At 54.4% G+C, this 21,995-nt stretch overlaps 5 protein-coding genes across 5 annotated transcripts; 2 read left to right on the top strand and 3 right to left on the bottom strand.

Moving 5' to 3' along the window:
• Positions 1-2: 2 nt before the first annotated feature.
• On the bottom strand, positions 3-15,293 carry PUNSTDRAFT_42358 (P-loop containing nucleoside triphosphate hydrolase protein; the record flags this gene model as incomplete). Its single annotated transcript, XM_007380399.1, has 16 exons — positions 3-1,220; positions 1,270-1,633; positions 1,682-3,269; positions 3,320-3,651; positions 3,701-6,502; positions 6,869-6,921; positions 6,978-7,054; positions 7,120-7,216; positions 7,424-7,606; positions 7,751-8,038; positions 8,121-10,508; positions 10,561-10,632; positions 10,690-13,123; positions 13,178-13,405; positions 13,431-14,999; positions 15,049-15,293. 16 exons carry the CDS (start codon positions 15,291-15,293, stop codon positions 3-5), a joined length of 13,938 nt encoding a protein of 4,645 aa, XP_007380461.1.
• A 781-nt stretch (positions 15,294-16,074) lies between these two features.
• Positions 16,075-17,409, top strand: PUNSTDRAFT_141461 (RNI-like protein; the record flags this gene model as incomplete). The annotated part of the gene is made up of 2 exons (XM_007380400.1): positions 16,075-16,258; positions 16,316-17,409. Coding segments are annotated over 2 exons (1,156 nt in total), but the record flags the coding sequence as incomplete, so codon positions are not given.
• A 355-nt stretch (positions 17,410-17,764) lies between these two features.
• PUNSTDRAFT_31660 (WD40 repeat-like protein) lies at positions 17,765-18,073 on the bottom strand (the record flags this gene model as incomplete). Its single annotated transcript, XM_007380401.1, has 1 exon — positions 17,765-18,073. A coding segment is annotated over one exon (309 nt), but the record flags the coding sequence as incomplete, so codon positions are not given.
• Positions 18,073-19,698, bottom strand: PUNSTDRAFT_97847 (NAD(P)-binding protein). The gene is made up of 9 exons (XM_007380402.1): positions 19,597-19,698; positions 19,478-19,529; positions 19,349-19,423; positions 19,188-19,284; positions 19,003-19,129; positions 18,869-18,952; positions 18,682-18,816; positions 18,545-18,619; positions 18,073-18,481 (listed from the first exon to the last, which is right to left on the bottom strand). Exons 1-9 carry the CDS (start codon positions 19,667-19,669, stop codon positions 18,192-18,194), a joined length of 1,008 nt encoding a protein of 335 aa, XP_007380464.1. The 5' UTR covers positions 19,670-19,698; the 3' UTR covers positions 18,073-18,191.
• Positions 19,699-20,792: 1,094 nt separating this feature from the next.
• PUNSTDRAFT_97851 (uncharacterized protein) lies at positions 20,793-21,752 on the top strand (the record flags this gene model as incomplete). The annotated part of the gene is made up of 3 exons (XM_007380403.1): positions 20,793-20,930; positions 20,982-21,464; positions 21,527-21,752. 3 exons carry the CDS (start codon positions 20,793-20,795, stop codon positions 21,683-21,685), a joined length of 780 nt encoding a protein of 259 aa, XP_007380465.1. The 3' UTR covers positions 21,686-21,752.
• Between the last annotated feature and the right edge of the window lie 243 nt (positions 21,753-21,995).

Below are 21,995 nucleotides of genomic sequence, written 5' to 3' on the forward strand. Positions count from 1 at the left end.
TCCTATGCTTCAGATATTCGCTCAAAGAACTGTCGTAAGGTACCAGAGAGTATGTCAGGGAGGGCCTCTACGCTCCTGAGCACAAGGTAATACTCGAACGGGAATGTGTCGAGGTACCGCTCCATCTGCATCTCTACTCGCCCATCTATGGTCTTCATCGCCACTTGGGTCATGGAAACGATGGAATTGGACTCTGTCCCGCCTTCGTGTTGCAACGCCGCATTCGACTTCAACGAGTCCAGGATGATGAACACGATCATCACGCGTTGTTCCTCGGCTTTGCGAAGCAGCGTCCGTAGTCTATCATGGTCCTGGCATATGCCATCCGATATGATGATTTCGAGTTGCCAGAGATCTGCTGCTGATGACGAGCTTGCGGCTCTTCTTTCGCGTGCCTGTTCCAATACCCGTAGGCTGGCCTCCAGGAGCTGCAGAACATTGGTACTTCGCTGGTTGAATCGGAATGCCTGCATGACCTTGATGCCTTCTTGGTCGCTGAAAGTGCCCGCGCCCAAGTCGTGCAGGATCTCCACAGCCTCCCCAAAACGAGCCACGCCAACGTCACCCACTTCCAGCCGGTCCAGCGCCTTGCTCACCAGCGCGAGAGTCTGGAAGGCAAGATGCACGGAATGCGACTCCGCCATGCTCCGGGAGTCATCCAAGGCGATCATGACCTGATACTCGCGTTGGCTGGGCCGCGTGCGTCGCAACCAGATTTTGTCCTTGGTGTAGTCGCTGGCGATGTAAGGGATGATCTTCTTCATATTCAAGCGTTTGCCGGTGCGATAGTCGCCTTTGAGGCGCGTCGCCATGGTGGGTTCCAGAATGAGGCGGAGTTGTTCGCAGAGGGAATAAGAGAGGTCGTGCGTGAGTGATTCATAGGTCCGCCACAGTCGCTCGGCATCCCCGACAGGTTGTCCATCCGCCTGCCATTGACGTAGTTGCGCTTCGGCGTTCTCTAGTAGATTCTCATCGTCAAGAAGCTCTGGTCGAGCATCCTTATCAGAGCGTCCCCCTGGAGCACCAGGTTCATCGACCACGTTTGGATCGGGTTGATTGCCCGTGTAAACATCAACTCTTGTCAAGGCGCGAGCAATGTCCTCGCTGAGAACATTGGAAGGTAACTCCGACAGCTCATGCCGCTCCTTTTCCTGATTATTTTGGGGCTCCGAGGGTTGTTCGTCCACATCCATTGGAGCGGCTTCTCCCGAGAATGCCATCTAGGTACGGGTGAGCGTGATCCTAGCGAGAGTAGGAGAAAGTTCCTACATGCTCGTCAACCATCCGCAGATCTCGTATCTTCGCCGCCTCATCATCTTGGGCCGGACCAAGCGCTTGTCGATGCTCTTGATCATCCTCCACCACATATTCCATTTCGACATCCGGTCTATCTGGTTCGTTCTCCATAGACGGCGCGTCTGTGCCTTGTTGAACATCTTCGGCGCGATTGAGCACTTCCTTACTGACGTCCCCGGCTAGCCGACGGCCGACGGGAGGTGAAGTTTCGTTAGCGTTACTATGTTGCTCTTGTGCTCCGACCTGCTGGGCGTCGAGAGATAATGCATCTTGATGATCAAGGCCGGCATCCGGGCTTCGTTGCCGTGTAGCATTAGCGCTAGACCCCTTGGTTGACCTACCGTAAGATTAGCGCCGGTGTTCGTGATGGAGAATGCACACTCACGGCTCCTCAAGCTGTTTCTCTTCGCATCCGACGTCATCGCTCGAGCTTTGCATAGGTATTTGACCATCCTCTGGCTCAGCAGTAGCTGGGGTTTCATCGTTGGCTTTGGATGTAAGGCCCTCGCCTGCTGACCCATCACCTGATTTGAGGTCAGCTTTCGCGGCGGTAGGACCCTCCTCAGAGTCCTGGTCTCGATCCTGGTCTTCGTGGTTATCCATGCCTTCAGAATCCTCCTCCAAGCCATCTCCGTTCTCGACGTCTTGCCTCGTCTCTGGCATGGTCTCCGGAGAGTTAGCCCGTATATCCGAGTCCGCTTGGTTCTCCTGTGCTTCCTGGCCGTCATCGTCTACGGAAATGCCGTCATCACTCGGATCCCAGTCATTTTCGCCTTCTTTCTCTGTTTCTTTCTCCATGTCGATATCGTCGGGAAGATCAAGTACCTCCGCATCTTGCACGTAGTCGTCCATAGCGGCGCCTTCTGGACGGCTGTCACCTTCTTCTGGCAATTCGGCTTCGTCTGGTTGTGCCTCTTTGTCGTTTTCGTCAGCCGTTTCCCTATCCCGACGTTCTCGCTCCTGTTCCTTCGCGGATATCTCGGTCTCCCATTCTGGCCCCTTTGGTTGACCTTCATTCATTCTGTCATCGGTTTCATTCGCGCCAGCCACTTGCTCATCACCCCATAGCCGTTCGTCGACTACATCGGGGTCCGAGGCATCTAAGTCCTCCATTTTCTCTTCCAGATCGTGATCATCGTCGTGATCATCGTCAGAACCTTCACGATCGTCTTCGTTCTCCTCGACGTCCTGTAGATCACCCTCGAAGTCCTGACCCATCTCCACGGCATCATCTTCTTTCTTCTCGCCATCTCGATTCTTCTCCATAGGATCATCGCCTTGCAAACCTTCGACCTGGCTTTCGTCTTCAATCTCCTTGCTCACGTCGTCCGCACCCTCGCCAGCGCCCAGTCCAACGCCTCCAGAAGCATCCAGGACTTCGCCCTGGCCATCTCCGCCACTGTCCGTTTCAGGGGGCTTGCAAAACCCTTGGGTGGCCAGCGTGCGAAGGATAGAGCCCGTAAAATATGTCAGCTTGAGCAGTCCCGCCGACCACTCGCTGTGTGTTCGGAGTTGGGTATCCGCAATGCAAGCGTAACGATCGAGGAAAACCAGAATGGCTTCGGTATGCGCCTCGATCTCGTGCTCAGAGGTGCCAGTCAGCGATATCAAATATGCTTCGATCTTGCCCACGATCATGTCGATAGAAAGTGCAGTCGTAAGAGCGCATAGCTGGCGGGATCCTAGCTTGATCCAATTGTCATCGGCGTCTTCCGCAGTTGCAGATGGCGTTTCGGGACAAAGAGCGAGCACCTTCTGCATGCTGATGAGAACGCTGTCCGTCACATCCGATACATCAGGGGGGCTTGTATTCAGGGCAGCGAACTCGAGATTGATTTCTGCGTGACCGACAAGCCAGGACTGGACCGGCGATAGCCATGGTATTAACTGGGGCATCTCTCGTTGCCATTGGGCGAAGTGATCATTCCATTGACCGACGGCATGCCTACAGTCACGGAGAGCATTCATGTCATCTGGGGGACGCGTCAGGAAGGCGAGCATTTCGGTCGAAGAGAGAGAATACCTTCGAGGAGGACGTGGAATGACGTTTCGCTAACGTTCCCTATAGCGGTCTCGGCACGCTGCCGAAGAGTCGCCAGGGTGGAAAGACGCGTGTTGGCCTCCGCCAAGAATACAGGCGGCACTTCAAAGGCGATCTTATGCTGTTCCAGACTAAGCAGTCCCCTGAGCACTTCCGAAACAGCGTTTTCGAGTTCGCACACCACGTTCTTGGCTTGCAGAAGCTTGTCCATTGCTGCGGCCCCATACGCCAGGACCCTCGGCGATGACTTTAGGCGGCGCAGTCGATTGATTGCTTTGCTGAGCGCTGCGAAGGAAGAGAGAGACCGGGTAACACTGTGGACAGTAAATCAGTCAACGTCAATATACGACATGAACTACGTACATAGCGCGTGATTGCAGACTCATACCTAGTGCGGATTCCACGAACATCAGCCCGCGTTGGATCTCTCGTGTGTTCAGGTCGTCGTGATGATGGGAGGGGGCACCTCTGACTTCAGGGAGGATGGCAAGCAAACGTTGAAGTAGTCGATCCATGCTCCTAAAAGAGGCGGGAACCTGTGTCATTGGCCCAACCATCGGCTGCTCAGTGATCCAGCGAGCGTTCCTCTGAAGGAGTAATGTGTCTGGCTTGAGATTGCTAGTGAATCCGACGCGACGAAGCTCCTTGAGCAGATCACTCCAAGCTTTTCTCTTGCGAACCAGCAGAGCTTTCTGCAGCTGCTCTTTCCTGGCTTTCGGGAGCTCGGGAATGGCCTCCCTGGCCAAACTTTCAGACGTCTCCGCGATATCTGAGCACAGCTGGAAGAGGACTTTTGGATTACACAGAGTTATGGCGGGGAGGATACGGTCTTTAGCATAAAGATCCAGGCGCGAAACAGCCTGCACGGGATCGGCTCGGTGTCGTCCTTCGAGTAAGGGGGCAAGAGCCAGAGTTGGTGGGTTCGTGAATGCGGTAGCATAATCGAGCATGATCGTTGGGGCAACGAAGGAGACATCCGGCATCTTCGTACTTGTGTCATAAACAAGAAGGGCCGTAATGGGTTGTCGTAGAACATCTCGGAATTTGCGGGTGATCTTGTATAATTGCCGATGGGTCCGCTGCGCGCTCTGCTTCAGCGCTTGAACATTGACGTCCCTCCAGCTCGCGAGTTTAATAAAGCCACGGATTTCCGTCTCCAAAACGCCCCTCTGCGTGGCCAACGCAGTAGATATTCCTGACGAGAATTGGGAGAAGAAAGCCAGTTTAGACCGGACAACCCCAGCGGTCCGACCTAGAATATGCTGTAGTTGCCCGGTACGAGTTTCACCCAACCAGGTAGCATACGTCCCGAAGCTCTTCAGGAGACGTAACCTTTCTTGGTATTGACCCACTGGGCTTGAGGTGATGTACTCGTCGAGAAGCGGGATAATATCGTCCAGGTAAGTATTTGCTTCCTCCTCGCTAGCGGAAGCTAGGCTTGACGGCCCTCTGATCAACGCATCGTACAGTCGGAACCACCAGGGAGCCACTTCGGCAGCGAAAAGGCTGGCCTGGCTCTCAAGAAGCCGCTTCCAGCATGACAGCTCTAGGCGCCGCCATTCCACAATGAGTTCTGTGATCGCTCTCTGATTCGTCTTGATCGAATTTTCCTTGTTAGAAAACATTTCCCAATCTTCCGTGTGACTGAGGAGATGTTCAAGGAACGAGAGCGCTTTCGCGACAGGAGTCTGCAAGTTGAGTGCGAGGAATGCTCTGCATCGCATTCTAATATGCTGCAGTACCATTTGATCCGGCCATTCAATGATCAGGAGGTCTAGACGGGCCAGCAAAGTCTTGATCACGTCCGCGGCCTTCCTGATTTCTGGTACGTTTGCGTCGAGATAGAAATTGAATGAACCTGATGTCTCTGACTCGCGCAGGCTGCGCAGTCTGTCCTGAAGCCAGGTCATTTGGCGAGGTATCGTCTCGTCGTCGAGCCCGTCTGGCACACTGTTGGCTTCGGCGTCAAACAGCGTACGGGTCATCTTCGCCTGGACTTCGCGGAGATTGTCAAGAGAGGCGGCCTTCGCCTCCTCGGTACAAGGTGAACCCTCGAACATCTGATAATGACAATGGAGTAAATGCCGCAGTTGCCCTTCATCTATGTTCCGAGCTGACGTCGATGGGGCAGAAACTTGTAGGGGTTCAGCATCGATGTCATCATATGTGGGGAATAGAGCGTTGAATTCTGCTTCTTCCACCTCTGTTTCTGTGGGAGGGTCATGATCAAGCCTCCTCCGTCGATATAGACTCTGTTTTTCTGCTTCCTGTTCCTGTTCCTTGACTTTGTCGATGGACCACAATAGCGTTGACTGCTCGTAGATGCTCTCGACAAGTGGGAGATAATACTTCGAGTCGTTGATGTTCCTTGAGCAAAACGCGAGCGCAGAAAGGCGAAGAACCAGATCCGAGAACATCGACGTTGAAGGTGCTATGTCTGCTGAACGAATATTTGCAACAGCACAGACGGTTGGGAAGCCAAGGCATGCATGTGCGATTTTGAACTTGGCGGCTCCTTTCCGCGCTCTTTCATGAGCGATTAGGCGCAGGCCCAACTGCATCTGTGACAAAGCGAGTCTCAGTGGGAAACAGACGTCGCCATATTCTGCGTAGGTGTTGTCCAATCGCCGTAGGAAACCACGTATAGATTCCTGAACGACTTGCTCTTGCGACGCCGCCGAGAGTGGTTCGGATCCGAGGAAATCCAACAGGGAATCTATGCGCGGAACGGATGCGACTTGGGCGAGAAACTGGGACGCCTCCATCCACAAACCACGCATCCTGCTAGGATCGCGTCGCGCCATCTGAATCGGGGCTGGCGAGTCCATCAGTTTACCGCTCGCCGCATCCAGTTTCGACCGTATGAGGTCCATGCAGCTGTTGCCCTTGTTTCCTGTTCGCTTCAGTTCATACCTGGCCTGCATGTCCAACAAAGCAGCGAGTCGTTCGACTTCTTGCTGCCAGTAAGAATTGATGAAATGCTGCTTCTCGGCTGGGTCGATAGGACGGTCTGGGAAGTATAATTCCAAAAAGAATCTGCTGACGGACAGGAAACCATGCCCAATTGCTAGGGCATCGATTTCTCGACTTGCGCACGCCTCCGCGAGGTTATCCAAAGTCGGGGTCAACCAGCGCTCCGCAGCTACCGTAACGACTGTGTTGCGACTGTGGCACAACAGAGTGTGCAGCCGTTTGATAGATTCGGTCAAAGTCTTCCAGTGTGCGTCGCAAATAGACCTCAACTCCGAAATGACGTCGTCGCCGAGTGTAAAGCAGGAAACAATCTGGTGGAGAATGAGTAAGCCTGCGTCCACGGATCAGGCCAATCAATGCCTTACCGAAACCAGGGAACGCAGCAACACTCGCACGAGCTGTACTCGCCTGGGCTCGAACAACGTGCATTGCCAAGACGTAAATCGGGCCCGCTTCTCGAGTTTGGTTTCATAGTCGGCCAGAGATGACAGAGACGTACGGGTCCAGTCACTATAGCGAGAGTCAGTAAGTCGTCCTCGTCATAGGGGTGTTCCTGACCAAAGATCTACCACGGCCTTGAGTTGCGTGGCTTCGAGCAACGTCGCACCGCCCTGAGCACCCTCATCCCTCAGCGCATATCAACCAATGTGACAGACTTGCGACTCACCGTGTCGCTCTGCCACAGCACGTCGAACCATCGGCTGTGTGATAGCATCGTGCCTTGTATATCGACCAAGACTTCACCTGTGTGCAAAATATGTAAGCGAATCAGGTTTTCAACGGAAATTCGACACTTGTTCGTGACAGACTCTTTCTGATCGGCCCTTCAAGTGATGGTGACGCGGCGTGTCCCGTTGTATCCATATTGCCACTGAACGCTGCAAGTTCGTGGACCAATCCCGTATTCTAAGCGAGCCAGCATTAACACGTGAGATGACAGGTTGCTTGAACACCCACAAATCTAGTTGGATTATCCGTTCGACTGAGGAGCAAAAGCCCAGCGAATATCAGCAGATCGCCGGAGTCACTCGTGGCTTTTCCTTGTTCGATAGACTGAGGAGGTCGTGTCCGATATGATTAGCACAGTTCATAGCGCGAACTGCGGATGCACACCTTTGAGTTCATGTTTTGCTGTAGCTGGCCTATACCTTGAGAGGACATGGCGGACCAGATCTCCGTCAGGCCAAGTCCTCTCTTCGGAAAGACGAGGTCCTTCAGGGTAGAAGCTGAGACCACGACGTTCTCGAAGCTTGTCCCCGAGTTCTGGGAATTTTCCAGGATCCAATGCGTCATGACCTGAACTGCAGAATAGCTCAACGTTTGCTGAGTCAATGTTGCGCAAAGGCTGCGGCTAATCTGGAGCAACTCTCCGATGCATTCGCTCTTGGACATGCGCGCGATTAGCAGGTAACCGAGTAACAGTGGTCGGGGGAAACTCACCAATTCCACGTCCACCACCCCGTGTGTCCCTGCTAGTATTGCTTCTGCCTGCTGGAGGATGAGATAAACGACATGTTTGATTTCCTCACGGGCCCGATCTTCGTCGCCCTGGGTACCGGATATGCGGGCGGAAGCGATCACGGATTCTTTACGGAGGAAGTCTTCAGCGGCAAAATGAAGGTTCGTCAAGATTCGGGACAGCGACAGCAGATGTCGATGGGCGAGATCGTCACGCGATTCAATCCCGCAAACATATCGAGGTAAGTTGTGCATAAAGAAGTCCATTGGCTAAATATATTGAGATGTATTCAGTACATGATAACGAGTGCACCCGGAGATCCTGCTGGTGCGTCAGACCCCCGTCACTGACCTGAGCGGCAAATACGTCTACTGGTAATCCCCATTGACGCGCATACCGTTCACGAAGCTCAGACATGACCTCGGAGAACTGCTTGCTCTCAGTCATCTTCAGCACGGATTCGAGCGAGGGCATGAAGGTGGCGCTGAAATGGTGACTGTGCAGGAAGCGTCGAACGACTGCTCTGTAACCCGGAGGCGCATTGATCAGCAGAGCTTGCAGGAGAGCATCTTCCCTATATATGCCAGCGGAGTCCGATGTCGGTAAGAGCGCCAATAAACCATCTAGGACCAGCATGCTCGAGTTGTAAGGAATAAGCACTTTCGGCCGTTCTTTCGCCATGAGGCAGTCATCGACTAGACATCTACGCGCAGCCTCGAATGCCACCACAGCTTGTGTATGGTGCAACCCGCTGTCGTCCGTAGGTAACCTAGAATGATGCCGGATTTTTGTGTCGTCCTCGATCGTCCCGGTAGATATGAGCGATATCTCGATGCCACGATTGCGCATTGCGCGTGACAGTTCTCCATAGCCCCAGTCGACGGCCATCACCAACCTGAAGTCGGGATGGGGAGTAATGGCTTGAGTGGCACCGTCCGGCTGTCCGCGTTCGCTCAGAGTCAAGACTCCCCCCGGCTCACAGAGCGCATTGAGTCGATCCAGAACGGAGGGATTGCATAGATTGGCCCCGCTCAGAAGTAGCCAGTGCCCTTGTTTGAGAGCAGTCACCAGTGGTCCGTCAACCCACTCAAACCGACCTGCGTCCTGAAGCGTTGTGGAGTTCCGTATCCTCACCATCAAGTCTTCCTGGGCCTTAAGGTCCTCCGGGCGTCGAAGATGGAGGCCGTCAAGCACTTCGGAGGGCCAAGACATGGTCGTAAGCATAGACGGCGTCGCTTGCTGGAGGCTCCTCCTCGACGCGGCGTATCGGTCAAGGAGTTCCTCTTCCGTACCAAGGAATGTTCGCAGTTGTTCGGCGACAAATGACAAGACTTCTGAGGACAGCTTAATCGAATGACTGACCTTGTCGACCTGCTCGAAACTGCCTAGAATATCGGTGGTGTCCGTGGAACTACTGACAGACAGCTCGTGAAGTTCGCCGCCTATGAGTCTAGCCATAGCTCTCGTCAAACTCGTTTTCCCGCTATCGAGCGCACCCTGGAGGATGACCGGCCATCGCTGTGACAACGTTAGTCCCATTGTCTCGGCCGCGGTGAGCTGAGCCTGTAGCGGAGTGGCGCAGCCCATTGAACCATGTCCGACTGTGGTGGAGCGCTTCCCATAGAAATGGCCTATCTGGACGTCCGAAGGCGTAATCACAACGCCAGGCGCGCGACACAGAAACTCAGTAGATATTGGGAAAACGGTCTCGAACAGCTTTCTTGCCTGGAGGCGATCGTCCTCTGACCTAAATCGGCTGAGATAAACAGTCCGCAGATGATGAACAGGATGTTGGATGGTCGGGCCGCCAAGTAGTGAAGCCCATCGAACAACATCACGTAGATTGAACTCCCAAGGATGGCCATCGCGAGCAAAGCTACGTTTCTTCACCACCTCCTCCACGAGCAGGGTGTTGAATTTGATCATGCCGTGCAACATGGGCGCAGGATAATTTGGAAATAGGTGCTGACAGACGAGGAGCATGTCATCCGCGGCCAGTTCTTCCACGTAAACCTTGGTGAAACGGTTGACGAACGACTTCGGTAACCCTTTGCGCCCTCCTCCTTGACGAAGAGGGTTCTGGGCGGCGAAAATGCGAAAGGCAGGATGTCTCAAGAAGGAACGGCCTAGTTCCGGGATGTAGACGGTTCCGCGGTGGTCCAATACTGAATTAAGACCTTCAAGGACCGTCTGTGAGGCAAGATTCATTTCGTCCAGTAGTACCCAATGGCCTTCCTTGAGAGCCGTCAGGAACTCTCCATCCCTCCACGCGAAATCCCCGGGACCTGCACCTTCAACCGGAAGGTCGGATCCGAAGAGATCAACTAGATCGGTCTGGTCAGAGAGATTGATGCGGTGAAGATGGTGCCCGGAAATGTTAGCAAGGGCTGCGATGAGACTGGTTTTGCCAACTCCAGGACTCCCTTCTAACAGGATCGGCTTCTGGACTTGGAAGGCACGGGTTATGCGAACAGCGTTGTCTCGGGTGGTGGGAACTCGTAGATTGAAATCGCGAAGGATAGGGCTCGATGGCCCTCGAGGAAGAGCAAACGGGCCAAGCTGCACAAATCGAGTCATGTCGTATTCGGTTTCGTACGAGTCCGCGGTTGAGAGCGGAACAAGTTGTTGTAGATGCGATTCTGCTCTGTCCCTCAGCTGTTGTAGTGCCTCGGTGGTATGCGTCGACAATTGCGGCCACGAGACTAGGCCATCCAGCACAGTCATATGGGCTCCGTGATGCTATTATGAAGACGGTCAACCTACTGGTAGCTCGCGAAACGTCAGCACTTACGAAGATCTGCTCTGGCGACATCGCCGTAGCACCATGGGACTCTTGCATCGTATTTGAAAATTGCACCCATGCCTATGAGAAGACAATATTAGAGTTATGACACGTAGGTGGTTTTCAGTGAGGTCTTACTAATATGTCCCGTAGGCCTAATACGCTACGATCCCCAATTCGGTCGCCAAGCCACTCGACGAAATCAAGTAAGGGGCCAGTAAACCGTGTCAAGCATGGCGCTTTCCAAGAGTGGTTTATAATGAGGGCAAGATCCGGACGCTCGTTGACGGGTGGAACCCATACTTCGGTGAAACGATTGCGCAGGGCGGGAGACAGCTCTTTCTTCCCGTAATCGCCTCCAGGATTCATGGTAGCGATGAGCTCGAAGTCCTCTGAAGCCCGGATGGGACCAGCTTCGTCGCCACGTTCCGCGAGGACGATGGTACGAGCGGGTTCCAGCACACTGTTCAGGCGTTCGAGAACCGAGTCGTCCGCGAGAGAGATCTCATCAAGGAGGAAAATCTGGCCCGCCCTCATCGCTTCTACCAGAGGCCCATCATGCCATTGAAACATAACACCAAGCGACCGTAGCTTTTGTCGTGATGCTCGCACAGCCTCCGTGTCCGCAGTGTCCAGGCGTCCCGACTTCAGTAGTGAGGTTATGGCGGAGAGTATTGCCTCAGCGTTGGGTGGCACAGACGCCATCCCGTACTGAGACAGGAGAGATAGTGCCTCATCAATCACTTGACGCTCCTGCATCGTGCGGTTACGAAGTGGTCGAAGACCACCGATGAGATCTGCCGTCTCCGTATTTTGGTGACAGTTCAGCGTCTGAAGCACTCGTCCTACTGCGTTCGCGAACACTTGACACACTGACGTTTTGCCGGAACCTGTCTCGCCAACGAGTAAAATCGGTTCGTGAAACCGCAATGCACGGGCGACGAGAATGAACAAGCGTCGCATAGCCTTGGTCCAGATTATACTCGATGTGGATGGAAATGGACACCCGATGAATGATTCCAGACCCTCGATGCTCCGATTGGCGTAGTACAGTGACTCCTCATCGATGCGAACTCGCATGACGGACTCGATCACCTCCTTCACAACCGCCTTGTCGTCATCACGGCGAGCGCGTTCAGCTAGCAGCATGTAGCCGTTCTCCGCAAGTTCCTGGTATCCAACGGCATCTCTGCCCGCCCAGCGAAAGAGATCCCGGAGAGTGGCGAAGCTATGCTTGCTTTCGAAGACGCGCGAAGACTGACGGCGCTTCTGCAATTCTTGGAAAACAGTGACGATGCGTTGACTGTATGACGGCGCGATGCGACATCGTTCGCAAAGGATCGTCTCCAGCTCGGTTTGCGGGACGTCCTGGAAATGGACTTCAAGAAAACGATTACGAAACGCACGCGAGAGGACCTTCCTTCCTGCGTACAGGCCGGGAGGATTTTGCGTTGCGAAAAGCATGAAGTGGGAATGTGGCCTCACGACCTCCTGGGTCTCAGGGATCACAAGCTCGCGATTGTCGTCGAGCAGCCGATTCAGAGCTTCCAGTACGTCAGTGGATGCCAAGTTGAGTTCGTCGAGAACAATCCAGTGACCCTCACGCAGAGCGCGGACCAAGAGGCCGTCTTTGAACACTAATTTGCCTGTGGAAGGATCGGAAACATAGGCACCAAGGTACTCCTGAATATCCGTATGCTCGTGATTGTTGATGCGAACGAAATGATGTCCGGTCCGCTTGGCCAGGTACTCGATGGAGCTGGTTTTGCCGGCCGAGGTCGGGCCCTCAATCAGGACAGGGAAGCGACGTGTGAGGATGACCCTCGCTAAATCCACCAATTTGCGTTCTACGGAGGGAGTGATGATGTAATCCTCGGCCGGATCGATAGGCAGCGGTCCACGCTCTAGATAGAACGGTCCAAACCTGACGAATTCGTCCACGGCCCGATTCGCCGGAGGAGCAGGCTCCTTCATCAACATCGAGCGCACGTTACGAACGCCCTTCAGAAGGTGCAGTTCCGCAAGCCCAGTTACCATGGCCAAGCTGGGTTCGTCAAGGACCATTGTGAACGCCATCATGCAACCTTCCCATAGTGATCGTCGGAGACCGAAGGCCGGGGTGATGTCCGCGGCGAATGTAAGGGCTCGGGAGAGAGTACGCATACTGTAATGGGGTCGGTGATTTGATCCATCGGCGATCCGCCGCTCCCGTGCCAATGCGTTCACAGCAGTATAGAACTCGGCGACGTCCAGGATCGCACCTTTGTCACCTACCGCAACGGCACCGATGTATTGGGACACGATGTCCAGAAGGGTAGCTCTGTCTCTGTCCGGCGCAGGCACGTCGATTTCTGTAAACCGCGAGCGAATGTTGGGGGGTAGATCCTTTTTGCCAACGTCGGTAGCGGGGTTCATACAGGCGAAGAGGCGGAAGTCCGGATGACGGGGCACCGGCTCCAATGATCCATGTTCTGTCAATGTTATGGATGCGGTAGGACCCTGGAGCAAGCCGGATATGCATTCGAGGGTTTCTGGACTTGCCAGGTTCACCTCGTCAAGGAGTACCCTGCATCTAGTTCAATCGTGGAGCTGTTTGCTGATATACCAAGCTTACCAGTCACCGGACCGTAGCGCCTTCGTAAGTGGCCCCTCGACGAACGCGAATGCAAATTTGCCTTTGCCCTGCACATGATGTATGTCGAACTGGCGCACATCCTGGCTGAACGTTTCCCATGAACCTTCGGATGCATCCAGCGCAGGTTTGTCCAGCCTCCGCCGCTTACGAGGGTGCGTAGAATCTAGCTCTTCCTTAGCACCCACGGGACCACTTCCATCTCGATTCAGTATCGGCTGGCTATATCGCAAGGACAAAGACTCACACGTCAAGTTCCTTCCTTCGTTTCTCAATCTGATCCCTCGCCAACCTCACAGCCTCCCCCCAAAGCGCGACCGTCCTCTTCCACTTGCCCTCTCCGAGAGCCTTTCTCACGCTTTCCTCGAACTTCTCGTTCCTTTTCCGGCTGAACGTCGCCCCAAACAACTCCAAGAACCGTTCCTGCAACTCCACCGCCGGCACACGCGCGTCAACGGGCTTAAACCCGCCGACGAGGTCGGAGGACTCCGTCTGATGGGACAGGTTCAAGCTGATGAGTGGGCGACGGAGGAGGGCGGAGAGGTGAGTGATGGCGGACGTTTTACCCGTGCCGGTCTCGCCGGTGAGGAGGACCGGTTCTCCGAGCGACACTGCCGTCGCAACGCGTGAAAGTAGTGAAACGGCTGGGCGATGCATGGCAAAAGGCCGCATTGGCGGTGGGACGGCTTCCCTTACGGAGCGCACGGGCAAGCGTACTCGGCCTGCTCGAACAGCCGCGACGTTGCCGTTGACGTCCCGCTCGACATTGAACTCCGGCACCCTCGTCTTGAGGACTTCGTGCCGTTTCTCCGGGGTGAGACCAAGGTGTTCGCCGACGGCGGCAACAACCGCTTCCTGATGGGCTTGAGCAGGAGCGGTCAGGGGCGCCGCACTGAAGAACACATCCCGCGCTTCGAGGTACATGTCTTCGCGGAGTTGCGGGTGCGGGAACGTGTTCCAAAGCGACGGAACATCCGCGTCCTCGTCCACCTGCATCGGCTGGTACGATGACGGCAACAACGCCTCGATGCGCCTGCAGAACAGCTCGAGCTCTCGCAATCCAACTGGCCGGGCATTGGCCGCAGCCGTGATCCTCATCGACTTGACAGCGGCCCACATTCGTAAGAAACCGCGTGCCGCTGGGCCGGCGATCCTCGGGAACTTGGCCTCGACAATCGTGCGCATCTCGTCCTCATCCGGAGAGTCCACCACCATTCCGTGCCACTTGTGCGCGCCGTAGAAGACCGGCTTCGGAAATTTGCTCGTCTTCGACGGCTGCATGGACCTCGTCGCGAACAGCGCAAAATGCTCCGACGCCTCAACCGTTCCGCGGGATGGCACGTCAATGTGCGCCAGGGCGCCAACAGAGTTGCCCACGCCCAGCGACTCAACGAGGGGTTTGACGATGCCGAGAACCTCATTCGATGCACGGTCGATGTCTTCGAGCACGATCCACCTCCCCTCTCGCATGGCGCGCACTAACACGCCCTCTTTCCATTCAAAGGTGCCAGGATTGAGCGGGGAGGACACGTATGAGCCCAACAGCGCACGTGGGTCCAAGGAAGTATCGGCCAAGTGGATGCTGACAACCTGATTCGGGGTGCCAGGGTGCAGCAGCGAGGCAAGATAAGAGATGAGTAGTGATTTACCCGCGGACGGGGCGGATGTAAGCAGTATGGGGTGACGGAGGGAGTAGCGGAGAGCCAACTCTTGAAGAGCCTTGACGGTCGTTGGAATGGGGATAAGCGGCGGAACTACGGCCTCCGAGCCTGGAGTGCGATACAGGAGCACGCCGTGAACGGCAACAACGAAGGGGCTACGGAACGGCTGAGTGGAACTCAGAGGTGAGAGCTTGGATCACATACCTTAAGTCGGATTCACGCATCTGCTCCTCCATGTCACCCTCCTCCCTGGAATAGAAGTCGGCAACGGGTCCGGTGAGGGAATTCCTGGCGTCGACGATCCGTTCCTGCTCTAACGCAGATAGCAACCAGCCATCAACCTCTTTCTTCGTCCCGTTCACATCCACTTCCCACTCTATGGGACAGTCCACATCATTGATATCCCCGATACACTCCATCTCAGCCTTCACCCATTCCTGCTCCGGCATCAACATCTGACTGGCGTAGCAACGGATAGCGAGTAGCCGCACGCCTGTATGCGGATGAGGTGCGCGGAAGAGCCTTAGCAGAGGGGCACAGGACCAGAATAGGCGATCTGGTGTCTCCGGGTTGGCGCAAAGTAGGCGATAATATGCCAGAAGCACCCGTTGGAGGCGCGAGGCGTCGAGATCCTCAACGGCGGCATTGCGAACGAAGTTCAGGGGCCCGTGCTCCAGCATCGGTTTTTGCAGAAAAGCCAGGAAAACACTGCGACGCATCAGGTGAGAGTTCTGCGGGGGTGAAAAACGAGACATACGGCCAGATCTCAACATGTGGTTGCACCAATGTGCCAAATGCGACGAATCGGTCCTCGAGATCGTCGTCGTTCAGAATCCACCGCGCGCACAAATCGATGAGGATGGGCCGTAGTAGAGATGCGACGGGTAGAGTGAGGGCAGGGACGGAGAGTAAGCTGGAAAAGACGTTCAAGAGTTGGCCCGAGGTTGTGGCCTGGGCGAGCGATGCGTGGTACGGCGAGTTTTGAGGTAGACTTGCTCGGAGTCGCCGGGCTTGTTTTTGGAGGTTGACCCGGAGCGGGTCGAGGAAAGCCATGGTCGAAGCCAGGCAGAGCAAACTCAGAAGAGCCTGCCACAAATTTCGGACGCTCTCTGAGTCTCATTGCATTTCCCACGCTCTCTCATCCACGTGATCGCGAAAGCTCCTTGCGATCGATTCCAGAAGTTTCAGTGGTAGTGTGCCTTTGCTTTCTTTCCTGTATATCCTCCCCGCCATGACCACGATATTCGACCTCAGAGGTAAAGGCCTCAAGCTAGAAACCGAAGATGACTTCAACAAGCTCGTCACGGACCTCGATCCCACAATCATCGAGGAAATCCACCTCGGAGGCAACACCATCGGCGTAGGCGCCGCGAAGGCTCTCGCCGCGTTCCTCACGAAGGCCGACAAGTTAAAGGCGAGTCTATGTACTTCTGCTCGTTTAGCAGGCTATATTGAGTTACAGTTCACGTAGATCGCCGACTTTGCCGATATCTTCACGAGTCGTCTGATCGACGAAATACCGGTTGCGCTTTCGGCGATGTGCGACGCCCTCATCGACAAAACCTCCCTGGTCGAGATCGATCTCTCCGACAACGCGTTTGGAGCCCGCTCGGCTGTTCCCATGGTCCCCTTCCTCACCAAGAACCGCTCTTTCTCCATTCTCAAGCTCAATAACAACGGCCTCGGTCCCGCCGGCGGCGCCGTCATCGCATCTGCGCTTTTAGAGTCGGCCCGACTATCGGAGAAGGAGGGCAAGAAGTCGAACCTCAAGACGATCATATGTGGACGTAACCGACTCGAGGACGGGAGCGCACTAACCTGGGCCGAAGCGTTTGCGGCGCATGGCACACTTGAGGACGTGCGCATGCCGCAGAACGGCATTCGGCAAGACGGCATCATCGCGCTCGCCAAGGGCCTTTCCAAGAACCCTGCGCTGGAGCGGCTCGACCTCCAAGACAACGCCTTCAATGTCGACGACTCGGACGAGGGGTCGCGTGCGATGGCGAACGCCCTCCCGCTATGGCCCGGGCTCCAGCAGCTTGACTTCTCCGACTGCGTCATCGCGAGCGAGGACGATCACACACCACCCGCCATCATCGACGCGCTCGCCGCCGGCTCAAACCCCAAATTGCACACGCTGCAGCTGCAGAACAACAACATCGGCGCCGAGTCGTTCGCAATGCTTGCCGAGTCGCTGCCGCAGCGCATGCCCCTGCTCAAGCGGTTGGAACTACAGTGGAACGACATTGACGAGGACGATGAGGCGTTGAACACGATGACCGATCTTCTCAAGGCTCGTGGGGGCAAGCTGTTCATCGACGACGAAGAAGACACAGAGGAAGAGGAGCTATCGAGCGAAGAACCTGAGAAGGAGGCTGAGCAGGAGGAGACGGATGAGCTCGCGGCCATGATGAACAAAGTGAACATTAATGCAGGCCCTTGATGTCGTGAAGGTTTGGGGTTGTTACATTGCTGCGCTTCCCATTATATCTAGATTGTACATTATAGCTACGCGGCTCTATGGCAGTGGCAACTAGGCCGTAACGTAGCAAGATTGACAGAACCATCTCTCAGCAAATCCTTTCACGGCCTACGACGCGTAACAATCCGCCCACGTATTGCCATGTGCGAATTGGCTCAAGTCAAGTATGGTGCTCCCTTCGTCGGGGATGATCATCCGACACGGTGGACGCATGAGATGACGGCGATGCTGTTCCGGGTTACACAATAGACGCGAATTGTTGGGGCCAATGATCCAGCCATCCTCCATGCTGAACGCGTCCTCAACCTGAGTCTGAGGAGCGAGGCGGCCCCGCAATTCAGGCAGTATCAAATGAAGGTCAACAAGGGCATGCTGTGGCTCCGATGAGATTTGTAAAAGAGGGTGAGGTTCGTATGCCGGGCTCTCGTAGTTGGCTGTCCCCGGGTGGATATCCCATATCCGCAGCGTCTTGTCCCAGGACCCCGAGATAACTCTTCTGCCGTCTGGCGAAAAGGCAACGCAAGTGATGGTCTCGCTGTCGCCATGCAACGGCCCGCCAATAGATTCTCCTGTCGCCGAATCCCAAACGTACAGGGCATGTTGTTCGTTCCTGGATGCTGAAACGATGCGATTTCCATCCGGAGAGAACCCGACAGCCTGCACAACGCCGGCATGGCCGTTTACGAGGTTCGACATTCCAACATCCCAGATCCGTGACGCGGGGGCCCAAGAACCGGAGACGATGCGGGAGACTACCACATTAGCATACTTCCGAGTTCATTCGCGGAGTATACGTTCATGTTAAGTATGTACTTATAGACATTTTCCATCCTCGAGCACGAAAATTACTGGGCAGCCCGGTCCGTCATTGCAGAAGGCGCCCATACCGGTGCCATGCGTATGCCATCCCGGCGAGACCGGCGGAGAGCATAACAGGTCTGAAAAGAAGACGTCCGACAGCAGCACCAAAAGCAGTACACAGGTACAGGCTCTCAGTTATGCTTTTAACCCTCGCCACACGCTTGTTGAGCATGTCGTAGACTCCTTCGCGAAGCACCTCCTGCTCCAGCAAGAGCAATGGTCCATCATCGGGCAAAAGCCAGGGACATCCATTGGTGAGCGGGCTGGGATCTGTCGCCGAATACACGATGGCGTCTATCCAGGGGAAATTGTGAGAATGCATCACACGAGATTCCATGGGAAGAACCAACAACTCACTTGCAATACGTTCAACAGGCGTCATTGGAATGCCGGCGAGGATGACCTTGAGTTGTGTATTCAATATATTTGTATCTGTAACACAACATGGTACCGTCGTGAACATAGCTAAACGGATGACAAGACTGTATCCTCACCAGCAAACCATGGATGAATACTCGAGATCCGGATATTGTCTTTGGCATAGAGGGGAGCCAAGGCACGCATTAGGCCAAGGACACCGTGCTTCGAGGCGCTGTAGATAGGTCCCTCAAACAAAGCAATCCAAGAAGCTAGAACCAATGCATCAGGCCCCGGTGATCTTAAGCAACGGGTAGATCATACCAATGGATGCTATCAGAACTATGGCCTTCAATCCTTCGAGAGGTGCCCGATTGATCTTCAGGTAATGCTGCGCTAAATTGACGGCTGAGGCGTCATGTCAGTGACATCCCTACATGGACGACGGACTGCCCCACTGTATAGTACAGCGATCAGGTTTATCTCGAGTGTTTTCAAGTTCGGTTTCAATGGACGAGGGTCGGGCCCGGAAGACATCGAAGTGACGAAGTACTGGCCCATTTCAATGACCCCGGCATTGGGAATCTAAGAGATAGAGGACGTCATTGTCTAGCTTCAGGGTATCGAGTGAACAACAGGTTACAACGATATCGACCGCGCCGTAAGTTGAGATAGCGAGCTCAAATAGGGCTGTCTGATCTTCCCAAGATGACACATCACAGCCTTTGACGACCGCTTGGCTATGGATGAACGATGGAACGGTAAGAATCGGTTCCATAGAATTCCTCCTTGGGGTAACCTCACCCTCCTGCTGACTTGATTCGCGAGGCGGTTTCCTGAGCGCCGGCAAGATCAATGTCACCAATCACTATCTTTGCCCTGGATGACGAACCAGTGAGCTTGAACCAGAATCGATGTGCAGGTGACACGAACCCCAACTTTGCGAACTGTGTCGCTGCTGCGCGCCCGATGCCACTCGCTGCCCCTAGAAGATAACGGTACACTGATAAAGCCCTTGACTTGGCGAGCACGAACACCGAAGCCCAGCATACCCGTGATCAAGACCACTTTCCCCATGCATCGATCGCCGTATGTCAGGAGTTGATCGTCCAGGATCGTGGTCATGATGCACGAAGGGGGTGGTTCGGGTGAGTATATGTTGGTGAACAAACAGGGGCAGATAGTATTTATGCGTGTTCAAGTACGGTACACCTTGGCTGTGAGGACACCCATCAGCATCTTTTGGCTGCGGTCTCTCAGTTTGTAAGGCACAATGAGTCAATTACGAACCTGATCGGTCGGTGACACATTTGAACCGGGCCGCGCTAACTGGAGCGAGGCAGAAGCACAGGAACCAGCGGTCACAGGTTCGTTCGAAGCAAGAACATAGATGACAGGTTGAGACTATTACAATCATGAGCTTAGGCAAGGTCTCGCGTGTGGACATCGGGAAATTCGATCATGTGCGGTGCGTGTGTAGCAGCAGCACGAAGTGGACGTTCATCCACCGCCGTCGCAAACTGAATATATGTGGGTTCAGCAGCACTTGACGTCTTATAGTTGCAGAGAAGATGCTCACCTTCGCTGCGCTGTCATTATTTACGATAAGGTTGCCTTCCGTTGATATGAGCTACAGATCATGTAACCGATTCCGGGCCGCGAGCGTACACGTAAGTCGTTCAACGAGTTGATCGATGGGTCTTAGCGGGACTTCCGGAAAAAAATCTCCTGCCAGTGAAAGGCGTTCCAGAACCAGTAGAATTGCGCCGATGGAGGGGGTGCGAATGGCAGCACTGCAAGGCACCACCCAATCTGGCCTTAAACGCTCTGGCGGACTGCACAGTCACGGTCTGCACAGCTCTGCACTGACTCTGAGTGCAGGCCGCTGTGGGAACGAGGCTACCACAACGTCATCCGCTTCACCAAAGGGACGTTTGTTCCGTACGAATCAAGTCGACGTCGCATGCCCGGGTGCACGAATGTGCTTCATTCTTAAGCTTGAGCTTGAAACATCGTAGTCACCATTCCATGGCGTCAGACTCAGACGGGATCGAAGGTAGGAAAACCACTTCGGGTGGAAAGCGTCGTCAACAGTACGATCGCCGCCGCCTGACATCATAACCTACCCGCCATCCGCTGCGCCCCTCCACCACCCACGGTCATCTTCCTTCTTCAGACTGTGCATATAACCAATCCATCCCCACCCAATATGATGGAAAATCCGTCGCTTCTACCTCTCTTGCCAACCATGAACGGGCACGATCGCGTCGACGCCAACAGACTGAACCGCGCTCGCGCAATGACCCTCGGTTCCTGGGTCATCAACTTTGCCTGCCAGATGTATGGCATGCTCACGTCCCCTAATATGAAGGAAGTTGCCGATGATGTAAGTGCATTCCGCCCACCGCATTTCGCAGTCTCATGTATGAGCTTGCAGAATCATTACGCCTTTTCGCCCAATCCCTGGTTCATCGGGGCCTTCTTTTCGATGCAGACTGTTCTGCAACTTTGGTGGATATACCTCCTGTTCAAGCATTCGCAGGAAACTGCAGGACGTTTGGATGCGCTGGGATATGCCCCAGTGTATGCCATAGGCAATATATGCATCGGCACGTCCACCCACAGTCACCTTCTTCTCCCCCTTGCTCATACCTTGACAGCCGCATGGATGATCTTCTGGATCAACCAGATGTTCTGGCCAGCACAAGCGTTGGTTACGATTAACTCGTTCATCCAGTTATGGGCGATGACCCGTCTACCGTTCATTACGCGCCTCAACCTCTCTACGCACCTTGTTGCAAAAACATTCGCCGGCATTGGCGTGCTTGACTTCCTCGATAACGGTGCTGTCGCATTGAGGTACAGCGGCCCTCCAGGTCAGGTAGTGAAGGCAATCGTCGGTGTTGTCTTCGGCATTGCGGTGAGCAAACATGTCCAATCACATCTAATCTTATCGAAATAACCAAAATGTCGTTTTCGCAGTCGTTGACGCAAGATCCGATTTTTGGAGCATGCTTGGTTTACGACCTTCTGGGCATGTATGTCGGACAATCTGGAACATGGGGCGCTACGCTGATGTGGATGGTGGTTGCAATCGGCGCCGTCGTTGCTGTAAAAACTGTAGTCTTCCGCATCTTCTAGAGTACATTGACAATCTTGTGATCTTGAGTTTGTAATATATAGTACCGCCAATTGACGTATATGTCACCCCTCGCTATACTCCTAGCCGAATGCCAAAAAGCCGTGCAAACGAAACTCACTAAATATAAACCTTACTTCAGCAACTGAAAAATCCTTCAATATGACCGCGGTACACTTCGACGCAACTTCTCCATACTCAAAGGCGACATCCTGCTATGACCATCTACGTCTCATGTATATGTACATACACTCTTGCAGATGAAGAAACTGATATCAATAACCGGAACGTGCCAACGCTTGACCTGCCGCC

This window comes from Punctularia strigosozonata (assembly GCF_000264995.1).
Source record: "Punctularia strigosozonata HHB-11173 SS5 unplaced genomic scaffold PUNSTscaffold_2, whole genome shotgun sequence".
Taxonomy (NCBI): domain Eukaryota; kingdom Fungi; phylum Basidiomycota; class Agaricomycetes; order Corticiales; family Punctulariaceae; genus Punctularia; species Punctularia strigosozonata.